A 21,622-nucleotide genomic window follows, 5' to 3' on the forward strand; every position below is an offset into this window, starting at 1 on the left:
CCCATAAATAATATTCCATGCTGAACGTTTATTTCTCCCAAAATTCTCTTAAGCGCCATAATAGTAGTTTTAGGCATAATACAAACAATGCCACAGTAATCCTCCTTGATCTTGATCCCTGCCAATAGCCACTTAACTACCATAAATCTACCATTATTGTCTTTTTTTCTCCTCTTCTATCACCACTGGAGTTGCTCTGGCAATCCATATTATTATTCCCCTTTTCTTTTGTCCATGATATTCTGCCACCTTGAAATCTGCTCATTAAGAAACTGATGTACACATTTAGATACAAATATGTATCCCATAATATTGCTTTTTACACCCTGCACTTCTTTATACAATTCAATACTCTTCTGCTTTTTGTCTACACCTGTAAGACCATTTGCATTCCACAATAACACTAAGAGTAGCCATTATGACAAAAAGATACTGCTTCCACCTGCTATAAATGACAGTTCTTTTAAATGCATATTTCCAACATTTGCTTATATGCACAAATTAATGTCTGACAGCCTTCTCTCTTATGAAGTTACTTCTCATTTCTATTTGAACCAATGTCTCATTTTAAGACATTCGGCTTCAATGGAAACTCTCAACAAAAAAAGGTTTTCATAACCCCCACCAATTTTAACTTGTAACAAACCAACAAAATTAAGTTGTTGTTGTGTCTTTCGGCTTTTCCCGGTTAGGGGTCGCCACAGCGGAAAAATTAAGTACACTTTGAAAAAATGAATACTTACCCATTGAGACAGGAGCAGCCGACCCAAATCGACAGCTGTATTCACAGGTATTACCTATTCTAAAATTAAGGTTACCAATGTTGAAGATCATATTACAGCTTGTAACACAAGTGTTCAGTCTTAAGAAAAGATAATGGTTTTCCAGTCAAATAACACAGAAAGTCTCTCCTTGGGATACTTCCTGTTCAAGCTACTAAACCTACAAACTTGCCCCTCCCTTCAAAGCAAATTTACACTCATCTCCAGTATACCATGAGCTCTTATCTGAGAGATATGGTAACCCCAGATGGCTTTAAAATAGACATAGCCTCAAAGATGATACATGTCTTGGGACCCAAAGCTTATTAATTTCATCTGCCCTCAGAGTCTTAAGAAATTCTAGACAAAGGTAATACATTTTCTACTACAGATTCAAATGCAACTTCTTCACCCTCCCAGCTACCTCCTAAGTACCTTCTTATTGAACTTCATCACCAGTTGTCAATTATTTTTCAAACATGTCACACTATGATCAAGCTATAGCAAAGTTACATGAACCCAACCTTCCACAGGGTTTATGCTTATATCAATTTCTGATCATCTTGCATGGTCAATTTTTGCAATGAACTAATTGAATTTAAGTACCGTAAAATTTGAGTGTTGTTCATCACTTTTGCATTGCACATGAATTAAATCCAACTTGTGTTAGCATATTATGCACATTCAATTAATTTCAAGCAAGCAAATAGTTTTGTCCCAAACAAAGAAGACAGCATTCCTTTCGTCTTGCACTGCAGCTGCAAAGCAATACAAAAATAGAAATACCAAAACGTTCCATCTGAGTTGTTTCATTTTCCTTTATTCATTACTCTTGGGATTCGGTTCTGACCTCTGAACCGAGCCGGCCTTTTTTTCAAGCTCGCGTCAGCCACAAACCTCTTGAGCTAAGATTTTACCCATCTTGCCCTACTCCCTGTTACCTCGGATCTAGTTGCAAGTTGGAAAAATGAAGTCAAGGCTACCTCTGGTCAGACATGACCTAAGAACTGGGAAGAAGGACAAATAAGATCCACCAGAAACCTTCAGAGGGGGAAGGCGGGTGGGCCGTAATGAATAAACAAAGATGAAACAACTCAGATGGAACATTATGGTAAGACATAACTTCTTTATCTGATGTTGTTAATCTTCGTTTATTCCTTACACTTGGGCCAGAGTCCCCAGCTATCTTGTTCCCTGGATGGCCCTATGGAAGGACATTTTGGGGCACCACAGAACCAAAGGAAGCTCTGCCTCTGGAGGCCAAGTCCAATTTGTAATAAGCAATGAAGGTATGAGGCCTAGCCCAGGTCGCGGATGCACAAATGTCATTCAATGATGTTCACACATGGAAGGCTACAGATGTTGACACTGATCTTGTAGAGTGGGCCTTTACTCTGCCAGGTAAAGGGGTACCATTCTTGCCATAAATTAAAGTAATACAATATCTCAACCAACTGGCTAAAGTAACTTTTGAAACTGGACAATCTAATATGGATTCAGAAAAGGCCAAAAAGCAGCTGGTCAGATTTTTAAATTTAGTCCTATCTAGGTAAAAACTAATTTGTCTATGTACATCCAAAGTATACAGGCAATACTCCCCACTGCTAGAATGATTAGGGAAGAACACTGGAAAATCAACAGTCTGGTTGACAAGATAACTCAGAAACGACCTTGGGCAAGAAGATCGGATTTGTCCTTAATGAAATTTTGTCCTTGTGAAAGGTGAGGTAGGGGGTTTGATAGACAAGGCCTGTAATTCAGAAATACATATGGCAGAAGTTATAGCCACTAAGAACAGTGTTTTCCATGACAGATACTTTAGATCACAGATAGATGCAGGCTCAAAGGGAGATGTTGTCAACCCTTGAAGGACTAAGGCCAGGTCCCAAGGTTGAACAGGTTCTCTGAATGGAGGCTTTAGTTGGGCAAGTCTGTGTGACATTAAGAAAGAGCCCTGGAAGTCATTACAAAAATTAGAAATCTCAGCCAAATTAAAAACTGTGGAGGCTGCTACCCCTGATTTAAAAAGGTCTGAAAGATATTCTAGCACAATAGAAACAGAGGCTGTAAAAGGGTCCATTTGTTTATCTTGTAGCCAGAGAACAAATCTCTTCCATTTGCTGCAGTAGAGTAGTCTGATGGATGATCTATGAGAGGCAATCAGGATGTCACGCACAGTGGAAGATGCATCATGCTGCCTGGCAATCATTGGAAGTGGATAAACCAAGCTGTCTGTTTCAGGCTGGATAGGTTTGGATGAACCAGACTATGTGGGTGAGAAATCAACTCTGGAGTTGGATTGAGAATCCATGGTCAATCTAGCAGATGAGGCCACAGAAAGGGAAACCAAACTTGTCGAGGCCAATATGGAGCAATGAGGATCACTTTGCTCTTCAACAGACGTGCTTTTTTGAAGAACAGGGGAATGAGGGGTATTGGAGGACAGGCAAATAACAGACCAGAGGGCCAATCATGGACTACAGCATCTTTCGGTGACTGTCCCCGAGGGGGGGATCAGGGCAAAGTAGTTGCTACACTTATGATTGGACGGGGACGCAAATAGGTCGCAGCAAGGCTGGCCCCAGCGGTCGAAAATCTTCGCTGCCACTAGAGAATTAAGAGACCACTCATGAGGCTGTAGAATGCATCTGCTCAACTTGTCCGCTATCACGTTGGAGCTCCCAGGAATGTGCATCGCTATCAGAAAACGGTTGGAGGCTATCGCCCCTTGCCATATTTTCATGGCCTCTCGACAGTGTGGGTATGATCTGGTTCCCCCTTGTTTGTTGATGTACCAGACTACTGCCATGTTGTCTGACTGAATCACAATAGTCCTTGACGGAGGGATTGACTGGAATGCTTGCAACGCTAGTAGCACCGCCCTCAGTTCTAGGACACTGATATGCAGATGGGCCTCCGTCTGTGACCAAGTGCCTTGGACTGTCTTTCCCTGAAACAGCCCCCTCACCCCATCAGGGAGGCATCCGTGGTCACTGTGGCGTTGGGCTGATGAGGGGTGAGACCACTGGTGCGGGTTGTTTGACATCCACCAGAGCAAGTACTGTTTGCAAATCTTGGTTATATGAATCGGAAAAGTTAAGGGGTGCTGGGATGGGTATCACTGAGTTAGAAGCAGCCATTGAAGAAGCCTCATGTGTAGCCTTGCTAGAGAGACTATGGTGATGGAGGCTGCCATCAATCCCAGCAATTGAAGAACAGATCGAGCTGAGGCTAGATTTTGCGAAAGTATTGCCTGAACCTGTTCTTTGATCCTCTGAAGTCTGTGATCTGGCAGAGAGGCTGTACAAGCCATTGTGTCCAGAATCGCTGTACTATGAGTGACTCTGAGTAAGGTTCGACTTCTTCCAGTTTATCAATATTCCAAGCTGTTGTGCGGTGTTTAGGTGCAAGTCAAGGCCTGATCCAGTAGACGTCTTGTTGGGGCAGTAATGAGCCAGTCGTCTAGGAAGGGAAACACCTGGAATCCTTGAAGCCACAGGTGAGCTGTGACTACTGCCATGCACTTTGTGAACACACTGGGGGGCTGTAGAGAGTCCGAAGGACAGCCTGTGAAACTGGTAATGACTGGCTCCCACCCGGAAGTGAAGATATCTTCTTGAACACCTTTCCACCTTTATGTGGTGGTACACATCTTGAAGATCTATGGAGCACATCCAATCGTCTTTTTCCAAAAGTGGAAGTATAGGCTGAATCGTGACCATCTGGAATTTTTCTGTTTTTACGAATTTGTTTAGGGTGCTGAGATCCAGAATTGGTCTCCAGTCCCCTGTCTTTTTTGGCACCAAAAAGAATCTTGAATAGAAGCCGAATCCTGTCTGGTCTATGGGGGACTGTTTGGATGATTCTTTTTCAAAGCAGCTCTGACATTTCTACAGCTGTGTCTTTCATTTGACCGAGTGGTACGTCGGGTAAGCTTCTGGTTAAGGGGGAAGTGGATAAGAAAGTTACATGGTATCCTCTGGTGATGAGCCTTTGTACCCAAGCATCTGTGGTTATGGTTTGCCAAGCAGAAGGATACAAGGAAAAATGACCCCCAACTGCTTCCAGAAAGCAATCGGGCTGCTCCTCAGGAGCGCTGACAGGGCTGTCCAGAGAAAGATTCCTTGGAACCCCAGTTTCACGGACCTCCCCTGCCCTGAAAGGGGCATCTTCCATTAGGAGTTCCACCCCCCTGCCTCTAGGGGAAAACTCGGCCTGAGAGTCACAGAAAGGACCCCCGAGACTTATTGTGCCACATTTTCCCACTCTTCTGATTTCTAGAATAGAACCGCTGAGGAGAAGATAAACGGACACCCACTGCAGACAGGGTCTTACCGTCTTGTTCACATCTGGCCAGTGTATCTTTTACCTTGGAGCCAAACAAAGTAGTGGTCTCAATAGGGGCGTTAAGGAAGGAAGCCTTGAAGGGATCCGCAAAGTCCCAAAGGTGCATCCAGGCATGGCGTCTCATGACTATGCCTGCACCTGCAGCTCTCACTACTCCCTCAGTAGCATGTGATATTAAATGCATTGAGGAACTGGAAACCAATTCTAGGGTCACTGAGAGGAAACCTTGTCTCAGACCTCGTCAGAAACTGCTCCTGCCAAGGTCTCAGAGTTCGGACACCAGGTCTCTCTGTAGCCTTGTGAAATGCGCCAGGTAGTTCAAGGCCCTAACAGCAAAGGTCAATGATGTGAAGACTCACTTCCCTAATCTGTCCACCACCTGGGAATCCTTATTGGGTGGGTGAATAGCCTGGCTCTCCTCTGTCAGTTCCTTCTTTGTAGTGGCAGCCACCACCATGGCGTCTACTGTGAGACCTTTCGACCAATGGGGGCACTCTTCTGGGGGAGAAAGGATTTTGTCTGGCCTACGAGGTATGGTCTCCACAGAGTCTGGTGCCTTCCAAGCACACTGCACAATGAGCTTGACAAGCTCATCGGCAGGTGTGGTAACCCAGGAGGTAAGGGGCCGAGCACAAAAAGCCTGCAGAAACACAGACTCCTCTGAGGAAGGGTTAGAGGACTTCCATTCACCTCTCTGCTTTAAAATTTTGAGGATGTCACCAAAGAAAACCTCGTCAGAAGGTGAACGTGGGGACCCCTCCCCATCATCGTAATCTGTGTCTTCAGTCACTGACTCTTCTGTGGAGTCCATGTGCTTCACCTTGCATGTAGTCTTGCGGTGGACTTCCTCAGTGGGAGACTTTGGAGAAGGCTGCAAGGACGATGTCTCCAGGAGGAGAATGGCCTCTTGAGCCCAGAGTCCGGGGGTTGCAACTTGAAACAGCTAAGGTTCAGAGGAAGTGGTAGTTTCTGACAGAGGTGGCCGAGAAGCAGCGGCCAGTGTCCTCTCCAAGACCAGGAAGGTCGGCCTGCCCGAGGAGGGATGCCTCGAAACCTCCACAGGGGTCCGAGTACAGGTAGGAGTCTGTGGAGAAGGGTGATCAACTCCAGAGGGGAGAGAGATTTTTGAAGGGGCAGTAATTCCTCTGGCTAAAAGCAGCTGGTCTATAAGATGCACCACATCATGTTCAGAAAGGCTTCTGGCAAACCTCACCAAAAGCCCTGAAGGCGATTCGGGCCTGTCCAAAAAAAGGGCTAGCATGACCACTGAAAGAAAAAGCCTGCACCGAAGAAATTGTCATTGCTGAGGGGGTCTGTGCCGAGAAAATTGTCCATGCGGAAGATGTCTGCACCGAGAAACTGGACGGTGCTGAAGGAGTCTGCACCGAGAAACTGGACGGTGCTGAAGGAGTCTGCACTGAGACTTCAGTCAGTGCCAAAGATAACTGCACCGATATACCAATCGGTGCCGAGAAAGTCTGCACTGAACTAGTTAGTGCCGTAGTAGTCTGCACCATAAAGGCTGAAGTCTGCGTTGAAAGCCATGGTGTAGAGGGACCAGCAGACATAACTGAAGACAGAGTCAAGTTAGTCAGTGCCGAAGCAGCAGCTAGCACAGACTCTTGACAATTTAGACTTTTTATGGTTCAATTCCTTAGGGTCTCCAGAGGGAGACAATGGAAGAAACTTAGACCTTTTATGTTGTTTGAAAGGAGGAGAAGATTCCTGCGACCCAGAAATAGCCTCGAGAAAGAGGTCTTAAGGAGACCCTTTAGTACTAGTTTATTTTTATGTTCGTTCAAAGTCCTGGCAGAAAAACCTTTACAAATCTGACAAGGTGGCTTCACTGTGAGATAAGGCACGCCCAAACAGTAAACACACAAGTCATGCATATCAGAGTGAGGCAGTTTGTAAATGCACTCCGAACACCTTAAAGTTTGGATTCCCTTTCTTCTCAAACATTATATATTCTCAAAATATTCAAAACTCAGGCACACACACACACACACACACACACACACACACACACACACACTAGCAAGGCCCAAGTGAGGGCGAGGAAAGACTACCAGAAATGGTAGTAGAAGATACCAAAAAGGTACAGGTAATAAAGAAAAGGCAGACATGACTTAAAGTCGAAAAACTAAGAATTCTATGAGAAAAAAATCAAAAAACTCAAGAAAAAATTATCAAAAAATACACTTAGCTGGAGAGGAACAGCTTGACACGGCTGAACAGCAACACGGCAAACTAGATCTGAGGTAACAGGTAAAATCTTAGCTCGAGAGGTTTTTGGCTGACGCGAGCTTGAAAAAAAGGCCGGATTGGTTTCGAGGTCGGAACTGAATCCCAAGAGTAAGGAATAAACGAAGATTAACAACATCAGATGTCTTGTTAAGTTTTGCCCTTTATGCTAGCTACTGGAATGACAGAAGAAATGAAATGAGGAAAGCAAAGCTCAATTCTCTCTGAGTGTGCATCCATGCAAATACATGATCATCACATCAGTGAATATGAGGACATGATAATGGGGGGGAACAGACTTCATTAATGTTGTTTTAAAAAGGTTTCATGAAATCTGGTATGCAGTGCAAAGTCAAAATAAACTGAATAAACACTGCAAATGTCGCTCTTCTGCTTGCCCAATAGCAAAAAACATACAGTTGTATATACTTACCATAAATGCAGATGTTAGAGTGTATTCATTGTTGCAGTCCTGACTTATGGGATTTCCTGCTTTGGAAGCCCTTGGTCGGCCCAACTACCATATAAAACTCCCTCCTCCCTTAGCTGGAGGATGCCTGACCCTGATGTCAGGATGGTTGTGTATAAAGGGAGCCAGCTGACACCATGACATCATTTTTTTCTTGCCCCTAGAAGGCAGGAGCCCCATAGAAGAACCTTAAGCAAGGGACCAGGTTAGTGGAAAGGGGGGCCTGAAGGGCATTTCTGCAGAGGGTCCTCTGGAAGAGGATGATATAGAAAAAAGTTGTTACTGTAAGGAGAATAGGGGGGGTGGAGGGAGGGGAAAGAGGACTGCAACAGTAAATAAATTCAAACTACATTTATGGCAAGTGTACACAACTGTGCTATGTTCTTTGTGCTTCACTGTTGCAGTCCTGACTTATGGGATGATTCCCAAAGCTAAAATGAGAGTGGTAGGTGCCTTAATAGGAAGACAGGATGCTCTGCAAGATAGCAGTGGCAAATCCTGCTCTGGGCATGGAGAAAGTTGACAGGTGGTAGTACTTGGTAAAGGTATGCACTGATAATGAAGTAGCTGCTTCCAAAATGTCTTTGGCAGGTACTCCCCTCAGGAATGCAGTGGAGGTAGAAGTGGCCCTAGTTGAGTGGGTCCTAAGATTCAGGGGGCTTTTGGCCATGGTAGGTGTAACAAAAGGACATATGGTAGAAGATCCACTTGGAGATAGTTTGTTTGGAGACTGGTTTTCCTTTAGAGCTCAAGGCAAAGGAAAAAAGAAATTATGTCTTACCATAACATTCCATCTGTGTTGTTGATCTTCTTTCATTCGTCACTGATGGGTTCCTTTATGAGCCCTCGGAACTAAGTCAGCTATTACCAAGCTCGCTCCAGCCAAAAACTCTCGAGCTAAGCTTCTACCCACAATGCTTTTCTCTCAGTTACCTCAGATTGAGTTTGCCCGTGATAAACCAGAAAAGCAGAGATCCATTCTGCGCAAATGCCCTAAGACATCACTTGGACCCAAAATATCCCCCAGGAGCCTTTGGAGGGGGAAGGAGGGTGGGAAGTGAGTGAATGAAGATAAACAACACAGATGGAACCTTATGGCAAGATATAACTTCTTTATCTGATGATGTTAATCTTCTTTCCATTCATCACTGAGCCGAAGGCAGCTTTCCCTCTGGAGACCACAGCCAATTTGTAATGATTGATAAAAGTGTGGGGTTTAGCCCAAGTAGCTGTTGCGCAAATGTCATCCATAGAAGCCATGGAGTGCAAAGCTACAGATTTCGCCATAGATCTAGTGGAATGGGCTTTAACCTGTGGCATAGGTTCTTTTGTGGAAGAATAAAAGAAGCATATGCAGTCCCTTAGCCATTTCGATAAAGTAACCTTGGCTACAGAATTTCCCATTCTAGGTCCAGACAAGGAAATAAAAAGTTGGTTAGAGTTGCGTATAATTTTGGTTCTGTCTAAATAGAATCTCAGTTGTCTGGGTACATCCAAGGAATGTAGGCAGTACTCTCTCCTTTATTAGAAAAATTTGGAAAGAACACTGGTAGGTCAATGGACTGATTGATGGAGAAGTCAGAAACAACCTTGGGAAGGAAAGATGGATTCGTCCGGAGTGATACTCTGTCCTTGTCAAAGACCAAACTGGGTCTTCTGATGCACAATGCCTGTAGCTCCGAAACCCGCCCGCCTGACGTAATAGCTAACAGGAACAAGGATTTCCAAGATAAGAATTTCAGGTCACACTTCGCTGTGGGTTCGGAGGGGGGATGAGTCAAAGACTGTTGAACTAATGTAAGGTTCCATGGATCTATAGGCTGTCTGACAGGGTGCCTGATGTGTGAGACTCCTTTGAGAAAGGTTTTACATAAATGTAGTGAGACGAGAGGTGTACCATCCAACCCATTATGGAAATTAAAAATTGCAGCCAGATGTCCCCAATCTGTCCATGGCCCGGGACTCCCTCCTGGGTGGATGGAAAGCAGAACTCGCTTCAGCCAGATCCTTTTTCGTGGCCGACACCACCACCATAGCATAGACTGGTATACCTCTGGACCAACGTGGGTTCTCCTCAGGAGGGGAAAGAATTCTGTCAGGTCTCCCAATCCCTCGGGTTCTCCCATGCAGGATGCACTACAAGCTGGACTAGCTTGTCAGCAGGCGGGGTCACCCAAGAGGTAGATGGCCGGGCACAGAAAGCCTGCAGAAACACTGATTCCTCAGCGGTAGGGTTGGAGGTCTTCCAGTCGCACCTCTGCTTTAACATTTCAAGGATGTCTCCAAAGGAGACATCAGGGGATGACCGTCGGGACCCTTCACCATCATCATAATCCATGTCTTCTGTGAGAGACTCCTCAGGTGAGTCAATGTGCTTCCTCTTGCACAATCTCTTGCATGGGGGCTCCTCAGTGGGGGCTTCTGAGGAGGACTTGGAAGAGTGGGTACCCTGAACAGGGGTTCCCTGCAGCTTCCCTGCCCGGTACCCTGGGGAGGTGGCCCATGGCAGCTGTAGCTCAGGGGGAGAAAGCCGGGGTTCAGACATCGGCAGAATGCTTCCAGAAGTGAGTGCCTCTCCATCACATGGAAACAAGTCTGCCCAAAGAGGGATGGGAGCCCGCAACCAAGAAGGACAACCTTGGAACTGGGGTCACACCCTGCTCCCAAGGATGGAGCCTCAAGCTGGATCAGAGCAGGCGAGGCTACCAGTACCGAGGACAGAACCAAAGGACCACACGGAACTGTGTCCCAAAACGAGGAGCCTGTCGCCCAATCACGAGATTGAGGAAGGAACGGTTCAGCAGGAACCAAGGACCAAAGTGACAGATCCAGAGCCTCAGTGAGGTCCACTACAGGCACAGAGATGGGAAGTACCAAGAAGGATGTTCGAGCAGAAGGCTTCGGAACCGGGATGGCCGAAGGAGGAGTATAGTATGGAGTCCGTGAAGAGTACAACTCAAGTCCTGCCTGAGGATGGGCCTTAGAAGGCATGGGTATCCCCCTGGCTGCCAACAGCTGATCCACAAGACGCACCACATCAAGTTCTGAAAGGCTCCTGGTGGCTCTAGTAAATACTCTGAACAGGGAGTCAGGTTGATCTAAGAACAAGCTATACAGTTGACCTGAGAATGAGTCTATGGACAGAGAACATCAGGTCTGTGGTGTGATCTGCTGGCACTGATGTCTTGAATTTATAGACAGGAAGTAGTGGGGTCAAATCCAGTGTTGTTGTAATACAGCTCGATGCCGAAGGGGCACTCGGAGCAGACACGGGCGGTTCAAACATCACTAAAGAGATAGGCATCGAAGGTGTGCACTGTGCGAAATGACCACTGGTGCCGAAATCGTAGTAGGTGAGGTGAAGTCTATAGTCGGTGCCGGAGGCAGTATCGGAGCTGGCACCGATAAAGCAATAGTTGAAGCACTTGGAGCAGATGAGGACAATGCAGAGGAGGCAGATTTATGCTCAGAGGATAAACTTTTGAATTTTAGGTTTTACACACTTACCCTGGTCAGCAGAGGAAGAAGAGGGAAATGAATGGGGCCTTTTCTTAACTTTTGTAGGAGGGGTTGAGACCTGCATCGTAGAAAAGGCCTCTGAAAAGGGAAATTTGAGTAGTCCCTTCAGAATTAGTTTATTATTGCGCTCATTCAGAGTGCGTTGGCTGAAACTTTGGCAAATCCCACAGGGAGGCTGCACCGAAAGGTGGGGCACCCCCAAGCAATAAAACATGATCATCGTGAATGCCACTATTAGGTAGTTTAGCATTACACAAGGTACAGTGTTTGAAACCTGATGTACCCTCCTTATCCGACATCTTGAGAAGTAAACACAATTCAAAAACGTCATGAATGGAATCCATTAAGTCTCTGCTGAGGGAGGCAGTCTGCTGGAGTGTTCTGAGCCCCCAGGAAGGTACTGAGCCTTCAGATGCAAGCCCATAGCATTTGGCTGTCTCCCAAACCTGCACTGCCAGCTGGCAAAGATGGTAGGAGTGGGTACCCCCTTGTTTATGTACCATGACTACTGTGTTGTCTGTTTTGAAAAGTAAGACTTCTGGTTTCCAGTGATCCTTTAAGACCACCATGCCCTTCTGTATTGCCATTAATTCCTTCCAATTTGTCTTCTCGTGTCTGAACTGCTCTTCCCATTTGCCCCGGGACAGTAGGTGGTGGAAATGGGTTCCACAGTCTGTATCTGATCCAACCACAGTTAAGGTTTGGCCCTGAGGGATGAACCTGAAGGCAAGACCATGGCTCTGTGCACATGCCCACCATGCCAATTTCTTCCTCAGTCAGTGAATTAGGTGTATTTCTATCTCCAGGGACTGTGAGTGCTGGCAGCACAGATTCTTGAAGTACCACTAAAGCTTCATGTGTACCCTGGCAAGAGGGATCATTAGTATACAGGATGCCATGAAGCCCAGTGCTCTGAGGAATTCCCTGGCTGAAAGGCATTGCTTCTTCATAATGTCCTGGAAGTACTGTGTTAAGAAGGAAGCCTTGTCTGAGGGAGGGAGGAATCCAGCAGAGCCCCAGGAAAACTATCCGGGTGGAAGGGTTTGTGTTGGATTTGCTGATGTTTATGGTGAACCCTAGGGAAGAGGGTAGGGTCTGGGTGAAGGCCAGATCCTGGAGAAGATTGGACAGACTCATGGTCTGAATGAGGCAGTTACCCAGATAAAGGTAAATCTGGATGTCTCCTGTTCTGCAGAAGGAAATCACAGGGCCAAACAAACATTCAGTGAAGCCCCTGGGGAGCAGTAGACAAGCCAAAGGGAAGTGCAGAGAATTGAAATTGAGTGGAACCTGCTCTGAAGCGAAGAACACCTCTACAGGATTCTTCTAGGGCATGTGTAAGTTGGCATCTCTCAGGTCTAAGGTGACCATTAGAGCCACAGGTGTGAACATGGGAAGAAGCTTTTGAAGAGTAAGCATTTTGAATTTTGGGACTAAATGAGGATGGCCAGACCCAGGATAGGGCACCAAGAGCCTTCTTTACCAGGGTCCAGGAATAGCCTGGAGTAAAACCCTTTTCCTATCTAGTGGTTGGGTACTAGTTCCACAGAGCCCTGAGAGCACAGGTTGTGAATCTGAGAAATGGCCTCTGCCCTTTGGTTTTGTGGCACATCAGGATAGCTTGAGAATTTTAATGGTACTTTGAAAGTAAAGTTATAGCCATTTCAGATTACTTCCAGAACCCACTTGTTGGAGGTGAGGAGGGCCCAGTTTTCCTTGAATAGGGAAAGTCTTCCTCCTAATTTTCCTCTTATCTTGTCCAGTGGTTGGGGTTGGGGTGGGGTGAGGGGGATGAGTCATTGCTGATCTCTGCTAGGAACCTGTGGCCTAGACCTCCCTGGTGTGGGTGCTCCTGGGGATCACTGCCTTGCCCTCTGCAAATGCTATTCTGCCTATGAGGCCTTTCTCTGGGTTTTCCTCTGACTGGGTTTTGAATGGGAGGGAAAGGACCAATGCTTAGTGGTAAAATTCCTACTGAACCTAGGTGGTTGGACTTGGAGGAAGCCTCTGACAGTTTGCATGGATTTTGCTTTATCCTTCATCTTTTTTTTTTTTTTTTAACACAGCCTCAGCCTTTGGTCAAAAAAGTCAGTCCTTACCCAGGGGTGCATCTAGCAGTTTAGATATAACATGCTCTGGTAATGACTGTTCCCTAAGCCAAGCATGCTTTCTGATGACTGAGCCAGAGACAGCAGCTTGGAAATATGTCTGTAGGGCACCATATCCACAGTGGAAGGAGTGTCTAGCTACCTGGGAACTGGAATGGCAGAGATCCGGCAATTCCTTGTCCTCCAGGGAGGAAATCCTTTGCTTCATTTTTTCCAAAAATACTCTGCTAGTATTTTGCCATATGTAATTGGCAATTGGGGGCCCTCATAGCTAAAGTTGATGAAATGTAAACCTTCTTCCCGAATCTGTCAAGGTCCCTGCTTTGTCTGTAGGTAATGTTTTTTTTAGAAGTACCAGCCCTAACTCTTTTGGGGCCTGGGATGACAACCTCTGGGTCAGCAGAAAGGTTCTTAAAAATGAATTTATATGAGTCGAGTACCCTGTAAAACTGGTCTGGTTTAGTAGGTGCTGGGGGAACAGTGTCTGGATTGAGAGATTCCATGAAGACATCTTCTACCACTTGCAAAACTGGAGGGACAGCCAAGGGTTTGTGTTGAGGAAGATCAAGGAACTCCCTGACCCTCTTTTTTGCTTGGGGGGTATTCCTGTGCCTGCCACTGGAAAAACTCTCTCATGGCAGACAGTGTCACCCCAAAGGAAATGTCCTGGGGGGGAGAAGCAGAAGGTAACACCTCCTCTGAATCAGAATCCTCTTAAGACTTAAGGAAGGGTTCATCTTCAAGGACACAGTCTTCCTGGCCAGAGTCTTCATTTGAATCAGGGGGGGTTTTGAAAAGATCTCAGGTGTAGTGTACCTTTTCCTTTTTCCTGGTGAAGATTCAGGGGGAGGAGGGTTTTGCCTGCTTCTGACCAAATTCTGTTGATGTGGGGCGGGAGCTGGTAGGCCTAGGCAGAGTACCTGATGTCAACTCCTTTTAGGTGTAATTTTTGTCTTGGACATGTGCACTTCTGCTACTCTGACACAAGTCTCCTTGAAAGAAATGTCCAATGCTGGTGGATGCCCTGAAGGTATGTTGTCAGGAGGATCATTTGGAGAAGCAGAGGTCTGTTTAGTGACTCCAGACCCGACCAACAAACCGAATGCCAAGGCCTGAGTTGACTGCTGACTAAGGTGCTTAGACAAGATTTCGGCCCTATGCCTTATAGCCCTAGCACTGAAAAGGGCGCACACATGGCAATTTTACATGTCATGGCTTGGGCCTAAACAAGTAACAAACATGGCATGAAAGTCTCTGTGTGGGATTTGTTTACCACAACGGAGACAGTTAACTAACTGACATGAGTCACAAGTAAGAAAAAGAGTTCCACAATGGGGTACTTAGCTTTAGAAGAATTTCAATCTCTGGTGCAGACCAGTGACACATTCAACTGCTTTAGGCTCCGACGACAAGACAGACTTATGTCATGGCATCGGCTGGCTCCCTTTATACCAAACTGTCCTGACGTCAAGGTAGGGCATCCACCAGCTCAGGCAGGAGGGAGTCTTTTTTCACTCTAGTAGTTGGGCCAACCGAGAGCTTCCAAAGCAGGAAATCCCACAAGTCAGGACTGCAACAGTGAAGAACAAAGAACATCAGCAAGCTGTCAACCTGATCCAGATTCAGTTAGCATTTTGGATGACGGAGGGGGGAGGTTGATGGAGAACCTGTTCAATCTACAGAAAATCATACAGTGGTTTAGCTGCAACTGGAATGTCAACAAGAAATGACAACTGAAGTATGCAGGAAAGCAAATTGAAGTTCAGTCCTTAATATTATAAGACCCTGCTTATTGTCAGCTCCAGTTCCCCTCCCCCAGTACTTAGAAACATATGTACAGATGGCCTGAAAGATTCTTCTGACAGAGAAAGGTGACATCCAGTGTCAGGCAATTCTACGGTATCATCCTGACAACTATGCAAATCAAGGTAATTAAAAAAGCAATTTGTTAAGGTCCAAATGACACAGGCAAAGACCAGAAAAAAGTAAACATGTCTCTTTCAGCATAGTGACAGTATCCTGGAATGCTTCCCCAATTAAAATATTAGCAGCAGCCTTGTGCAACAAAGTAAGGATTTATCAGGCAGATAGAACTTGGTGCTAACAGCATGCAACACAGTTCCAATGAACAAAGATAAAATACAGTTTTGTGGCTATATATATATATGTATGCGTGTGGGTGTGACAGTAGTCTGATGTCTGCTTTTTCAGTGTGATAAATGAAATGTCAGTGCTAGCTTTCTGTTGTAGTGGCCTGTGGAAAACAAAAATGCTCACAGTTGCTTACAGTAGTTCAGATTAATGCCTGCTTTGAGCTGTTAAACTGTTTTTAACAATAATCTTCATATTCTAAACATAGTGAAGATTCCCCTAGTTGTGCCTTCAAATATTACCTGACAGATCATGGCCAGCCATTGGATAAAAACTCTTCAGATTATGAAGCACCAGTTGTACCATTGCCAATCGCATTAATGACCAGCTATGGGGGAAAACAAAACAAAATAAAACATTAAACCACACTGTAAAAAACGCACTTAAAAACACATTATCTCTAATTTTCACAACTGAAAGGAAATTACTGTTGCTGAGAGGTAATCACATAACTGAAGATGGTCAAATAACAGAATTACTTCTAATTTACATCCATAAAATATCAAATTTGGCCTCAAGTAGAACTGAAGCTTCCATCAAGACTTTAAAAGCAGCTGAATAACCATGGAGTGGTGCAGGGTAATCTTCCACTTCAAGGATGTCAGCCAGAACCTCCTCTGCAAAAAAAGAGAGTAACGTACATAACATTTTCTTCTTTTTGGAGCAAGAAACCAACTGTACCAGGACTCCCTACCTTATTCTCTAACAGTGGAGGGTGTTGAAAAAAACCTGACTTAGAACAATTTTACATACATTAAGTTTTTGTCTGGTGTTAACTCCCAAGTGCACACACAGCAAGATAAAAAGCACAGATTGCGCTATCTAAAAATATGTACATGCAACACCACCTCCCCTGCAACATGCAGAATAAAAATGCCACATTCAGTCACATTCAATCCTTCAAAAAATATATACATACAAGATGCTGTTCCAATATCTGCTCTCTATGAGAAACTTATCAGACTATCTACATTCCCTCATGGGAAATGAGAGGACAGGAGAAATAAATGGAATGGTAGGTGGTTGGAAAAATCTCCTATCACAGTAAAGACTCTATTATTTAAACATATACAGTCATGATTAATGTCAGATATCAACTGCAATACATTTATCATAAGGATAATTACTGATGCAGTGTAGTCATGAGAGATTACAAGGCAGCTAGAAGTTCCCTGACCAGTGATGTAGACAGAGGGCTACATTATTTCTTTCAGAACAGCTGAGGCAAAACCAGCTATCCTCCTAAACTAAATACCCAGCTCGTAGTGCATGGATAATGTGTAGATTGAAGTCCAAGTGACTGCCTTACGAATACTACAGTATACACACTTCTGAAGAAGGCTCATTACAGAAACTACTTTACTGAAATGTACCAGACTTGGACACCTTATGTCTTGTCATTGTGGCTACAATCAGAAGGTGGTAGGATTTCTGTAATCTAGTTGGAAATAGTCCGTCTGGCTACATGTGTGTCCTGCTTCCCCGACATAAAAATGGTGATCAGAGTATTCTGTCTTACTAGGAGATCTTAGTTGTCTGAGGACATCCAAAGTGTACAGGAATCCTTTTGTCTTTGCTCAAAAGATTGAGATTAAAAACAATGAGCTGAATGGACTAAGATAAGAAAAAAACCTAAGACTGCCTTCAGAACCAGTCATTCTGTTCTAAGGAAGGACAGTGTAGGGGCTCTTTACATCAAGGTTTAGAAAAGAGATCTCCTCCTGGGAAAAATGACAGCAAATAGAAGAGGCTTCTCCAAGAAAATAATTTCAGAACTGCATAAGTGACAGTTTCCAATGAAGGCAGTGTATGTCTCAAGGAGGAGGTGTCTGGGTCTCCTTGAGAGTCTCAAAATTAAGGTATCCTACAGGATACATTAACTGCCGAGCTGGAAGAGACTGGAAGGTTCCAATATTAGGCTGAGACTGTATAAAGATGCACCTTAACAATGCCCAGACCAAAGAGCACAGAAAGATGCTGCAATATCAAAGGAATTCAAGCAGTACATTGGTGTGTTTCTTGCTGAATACAATAAAATGCTTCCAGTGCTGTCAGTTAAGCTTTCCTGACAAAAGTTCTTATGGCCTCTTAAAATATACATTTTATCTTAGAGATAAGAGGCAAGTATATGGCACTAACCTAAAATCTTCTAAACTACAAACCTGAGTTTTGTGAATGGGGTGAATAAAGGATCCTTTCTTGATGAATGCAGAGGCAAGACAGAGTTACAAAATCCACCAGGTTCATCCACATGCAATGAGAATTGCACCGTGTGCCAGTATGAAGCTATTATAATATGTCTTGCCTGTTCTTTTGTTGCCTTTATTGGAACTTTTTAGAATGAAAGGAATGGGAGAAATAGGGATGCTCAATGTTTGGAGATCTATGCCCTGACTGCCGCAAGGTCCCTAAGATGCATGGCTAGCCTGCAGACAAGCTAGGAGTCCCTCCCCCTTTGCTTGTTGCTGCACGACATATCAGCTGTATTGTGTGCTACCAGTTAAGAGGAAAGTACTAACCTGAAAGTTTGTACAACAAACACAGCCATTAAATCCTTATACATGTGTGCTCATTACACTCTTAGACCATCTATTATTTTGATAATGTAAAATGTGAAATTCCCATGCATGTGAAATATCTGTGGTCAGTGTTTGATACCAGTTAGAGGATCCCTAGTGATAGTATTAACCTGAAGGTTTGTACAGCAAAGAATGCAGTCATTAAATCCTTTACATGTCTGCTCATAACTTTCATATACCATCCACCTATTATTTTAATATGTACAATGTGAACTTCCTATGCATGTGAGAAATCTGTGATCAGTGTCTGATTTGGGAATCTCTTAAAAACCACAACTCCTCCCTTAGTCAAAACATAAACACTAACTGAAAGATCTAAAAAAATAGTAAAATTAAACAGCCCAACACAACACAGTGCAAAGTACTCAAAAATATTACAAGTATGTACCTCTGATCTATGTGCATACTACTGATGAGGCTGCAAATCTTGGATATTAAGGGAAACTATAATAAAACAAGTTATTCACCTTTTCTCTCTGCCGAGTCATGTGACTTTACAATAAAGTAGAATGCCCACAGCAAGGCAAGCTCCACTCTGCTGAAATAAGAGAAAAAGATCCCAAAATGTGACATTTTGAGATTCAACAAAACAACACAAGATAAGTAGTAGGGCTCTTAGGCTCAGACCTGGGATGCAGAAGGGAAGGCCTGGGTTAGAGATAACCAGATACACCAATCAGCACACACACTTGTAATTGCAGGGATAAGGGCTAGTAATGTTGCTCTCAGAGGCTCTTTATGCGTCAGTGGATCTTTCTCATGTGACCAGCACCAGTGAATGCCACTAGACTATCCACTATATTCAACATCATGTTGTATGACCAAAATTTTAGGAATGCTGTCATATGTTTGCCTTCAGAAAACGGACACTAATTTCAGGCTATAAGGCAAACAAGATCATTTCTATTTGATCTGCCATGATATTGAAAATGAAATGGCTACACAAGGGGGGTGGGGATCTTCCCCTTCTTTTGAAGTAACAGAGACCAAAGCCCTTTTCTATGATGTTGGCATTTTCTTTCTTTAATACCTTATGAAATACAATAAGCCAAGCCTTTTATCAATTTCTCAAATGTTATCTAAGACCTGCGCTGTTTTTTTTCCCTGATACCAATTAGGATCCCATTTATTTTCAGTCAGTTTCTACAGATGAACAAATGACATGCAATCATAGCTACAGGAAATTTGGACCTCATGGCAGGAATTAGGGTGCACTGAACTCCTCACATCACATGGATGCCATGAACCACCTAATTTGCTTCACAACTGGTCTTTATGGAGAATCTGAATGGTGTTTGGCCCTGCAGCACTTGCAAATAGGAGGTGACCTCCTTTCAGGAGCAGTGATTCAAGTGGTCACCGCAGATGCTTTCTCCTATGGTTGAGGAGATCACTCCAGTTAGGTAAAGTCTTTTCCTGTTCACAGCAAGAGTAGTACTTCACAAACATTTCTTAGTAATTTGGCTATTTTCTTTAAAATAGAAAATAATTCTGATGTACCAACAAGCATGTGGCATGTAGCTATACCCAGTTTACAGAGGTGGTGGCATTAGGCACTGATAAGCAGTTTGTCTTTATTAGTCCAGAACATCCTATGGAGCAGCAGTGTTGCGACAGACACTCATTTGTAACATTATCAGAAACTTATGAGAGGGGAATTCCTCTGATCTATTCTAATTTAGATTTCTTTGCTGTGCCACCAGTAAATGCAAAGTTTCCAAACTTTTGGTTTGTCAAGCCAAAACATTATTTCACAAAATGCCTTGTGGAAAGGGAGGTTTATGCACTCCTTCCCCCCTTTCCTGTCTGAGAAAAACTTCTAAAAGTTTAACTCAGTCTGTCCGAAAATGTTTTGTAGTCTTTTTAGGCCATATATGGATATATTTCCCATGCTCAGTTTCTGTACCCCCCCCCCCAATTCTTCCCGCAAGGTGATACTTAACATCACAGAAAAAAGGTAAACTGGTCCATCCCAGAAAGGTTATATTCTTGTCTCCTAAACAAGTCACCAGGGCAGAGATGAGATGTCCGACAGCTTTATCAGATTCTCCTGGTAGTTACAGCACCTACAGTCATATCACAGTTTCCTGCATTACTGAAATGTTTCAACATTTCTGAGACTTCAGGAGGTATAAATCCCTTTCTTAGTTGGTGCAGCTCATTGTCAAACACTTCATCAAGGCTACCTACTGAAATGTCAGCACTCGAAATGCAGAGTGACGACAGAAAAATAACACTGACACTACAGCTGAAGAGCGAATCTTGAACATCAATTTCCTCCTTTAAAATTCTTTGTTTTTAAGGCGGGGGCCCAGGCAATCCACACACCCCAAATGTAGATAAATCAACTCAGAGAATGCCATACCTAGGAGAAAAGGGAATAGATAACTACAATTAGAGAGAAATCCTTGGCAAATAAAACCGAGACACATCAGAGGTAGTGATCCAGTCTAATGCAAAAAGCACACCAATGAATTTAAGTAACAAATTTCAAGCCACAAACTGATGTCTTGGACTTATTAGACAAAGGTTGAGCACCTTTGTCCATTTTAATGGCAGGATGACTTCAGAACCAACAAGCATCAGTCAGGCACTACTTAAAGACTAAACAAACAAAAAGTCAACTTAAAGTCACACAGCCTTACTACATTAGGTAAAGGGAAAGAAAACATAAAATGGCAAGTATTGAGACTATGTGACTTTAAATTTTCAATTATTTGTTTAGTATACAAGTACTGCCTGACTGATGCTTGCTAGTTCTGAAGAAGTCCTATAATTAAAACAGACAAAAGAGCTGAATGCTTGTCTAATAAATCTAAGACATAAGTTTGTGGCTTCTATTTCATTACTTAAAACACTGGTGTGCTTTTTGTGTTACAATGGGTCACTACCTTAGATGTGTCTTGGTTTTAAGAAAAGGGAACATCCCTTGAAATAGCCATCTTGAACTTGGTATTTAAAAGTCTGTTTTTTCAGCCATTCAGTTCTGACATTTCTAATGGTTACTCATCAGTCATTGTTTGATACAAGTCTGGGTAATTCCCCTCTTAAAATTCATCTTTTTGCCATCATGGCATCTCATAAGCAAGATAAGGCAGCAAGACACTGATCTACATGGGTGAGTGTGATGACGTGAGGTATTGCCAGCTATGGCAAGAAAAGTAAAGTAGATGTGTAACATATGCCAGCATAGCTAGCTGGAGTTTTGTAAAGAATTATATGTCATTTGTATAGCACACTGATTTGTACAGATGCTTGTGTTGAAAATTTGTTTGTAAAGTTGCTTGCATTAAAAATGAACCAACAGTGGGTCCTGCTGGACAGAACAAAATATACATTTATATTAGAGTGTACTGTTGCAACTGAGGAAAGGTATATATGTTAACCGAGGATGCTGTAAGAGAACAGGTTAATCTTAGCCCCAGCTAACTTTTAGAAAAATAT

General features: G+C 43.8%; 1 protein-coding gene across 1 annotated transcript in view; it reads right to left on the minus strand.

Moving 5' to 3' along the window:
- The window catches only part of DMXL1 (Dmx like 1), a 2,737,735-nt gene that overhangs the window by 777,995 nt on the left and 1,938,118 nt on the right, over positions 1–21,622 (minus strand). The window contains exon 33 of the mRNA XM_044059165.1: positions 15,842–15,927. Within this exon, the coding sequence (XP_043915100.1) occupies positions 15,842–15,927 (86 nt within the window). The remainder of the gene's footprint in view (positions 1–15,841; positions 15,928–21,622) is intronic.

Source organism: Protopterus annectens, chromosome 17.part0, assembly GCF_019279795.1.
Source record: "Protopterus annectens isolate FY-2018-M chromosome 17.part0, PAN1.0, whole genome shotgun sequence".
Taxonomy (NCBI): Eukaryota; Metazoa; Chordata; order Ceratodontiformes; family Protopteridae; genus Protopterus; species Protopterus annectens.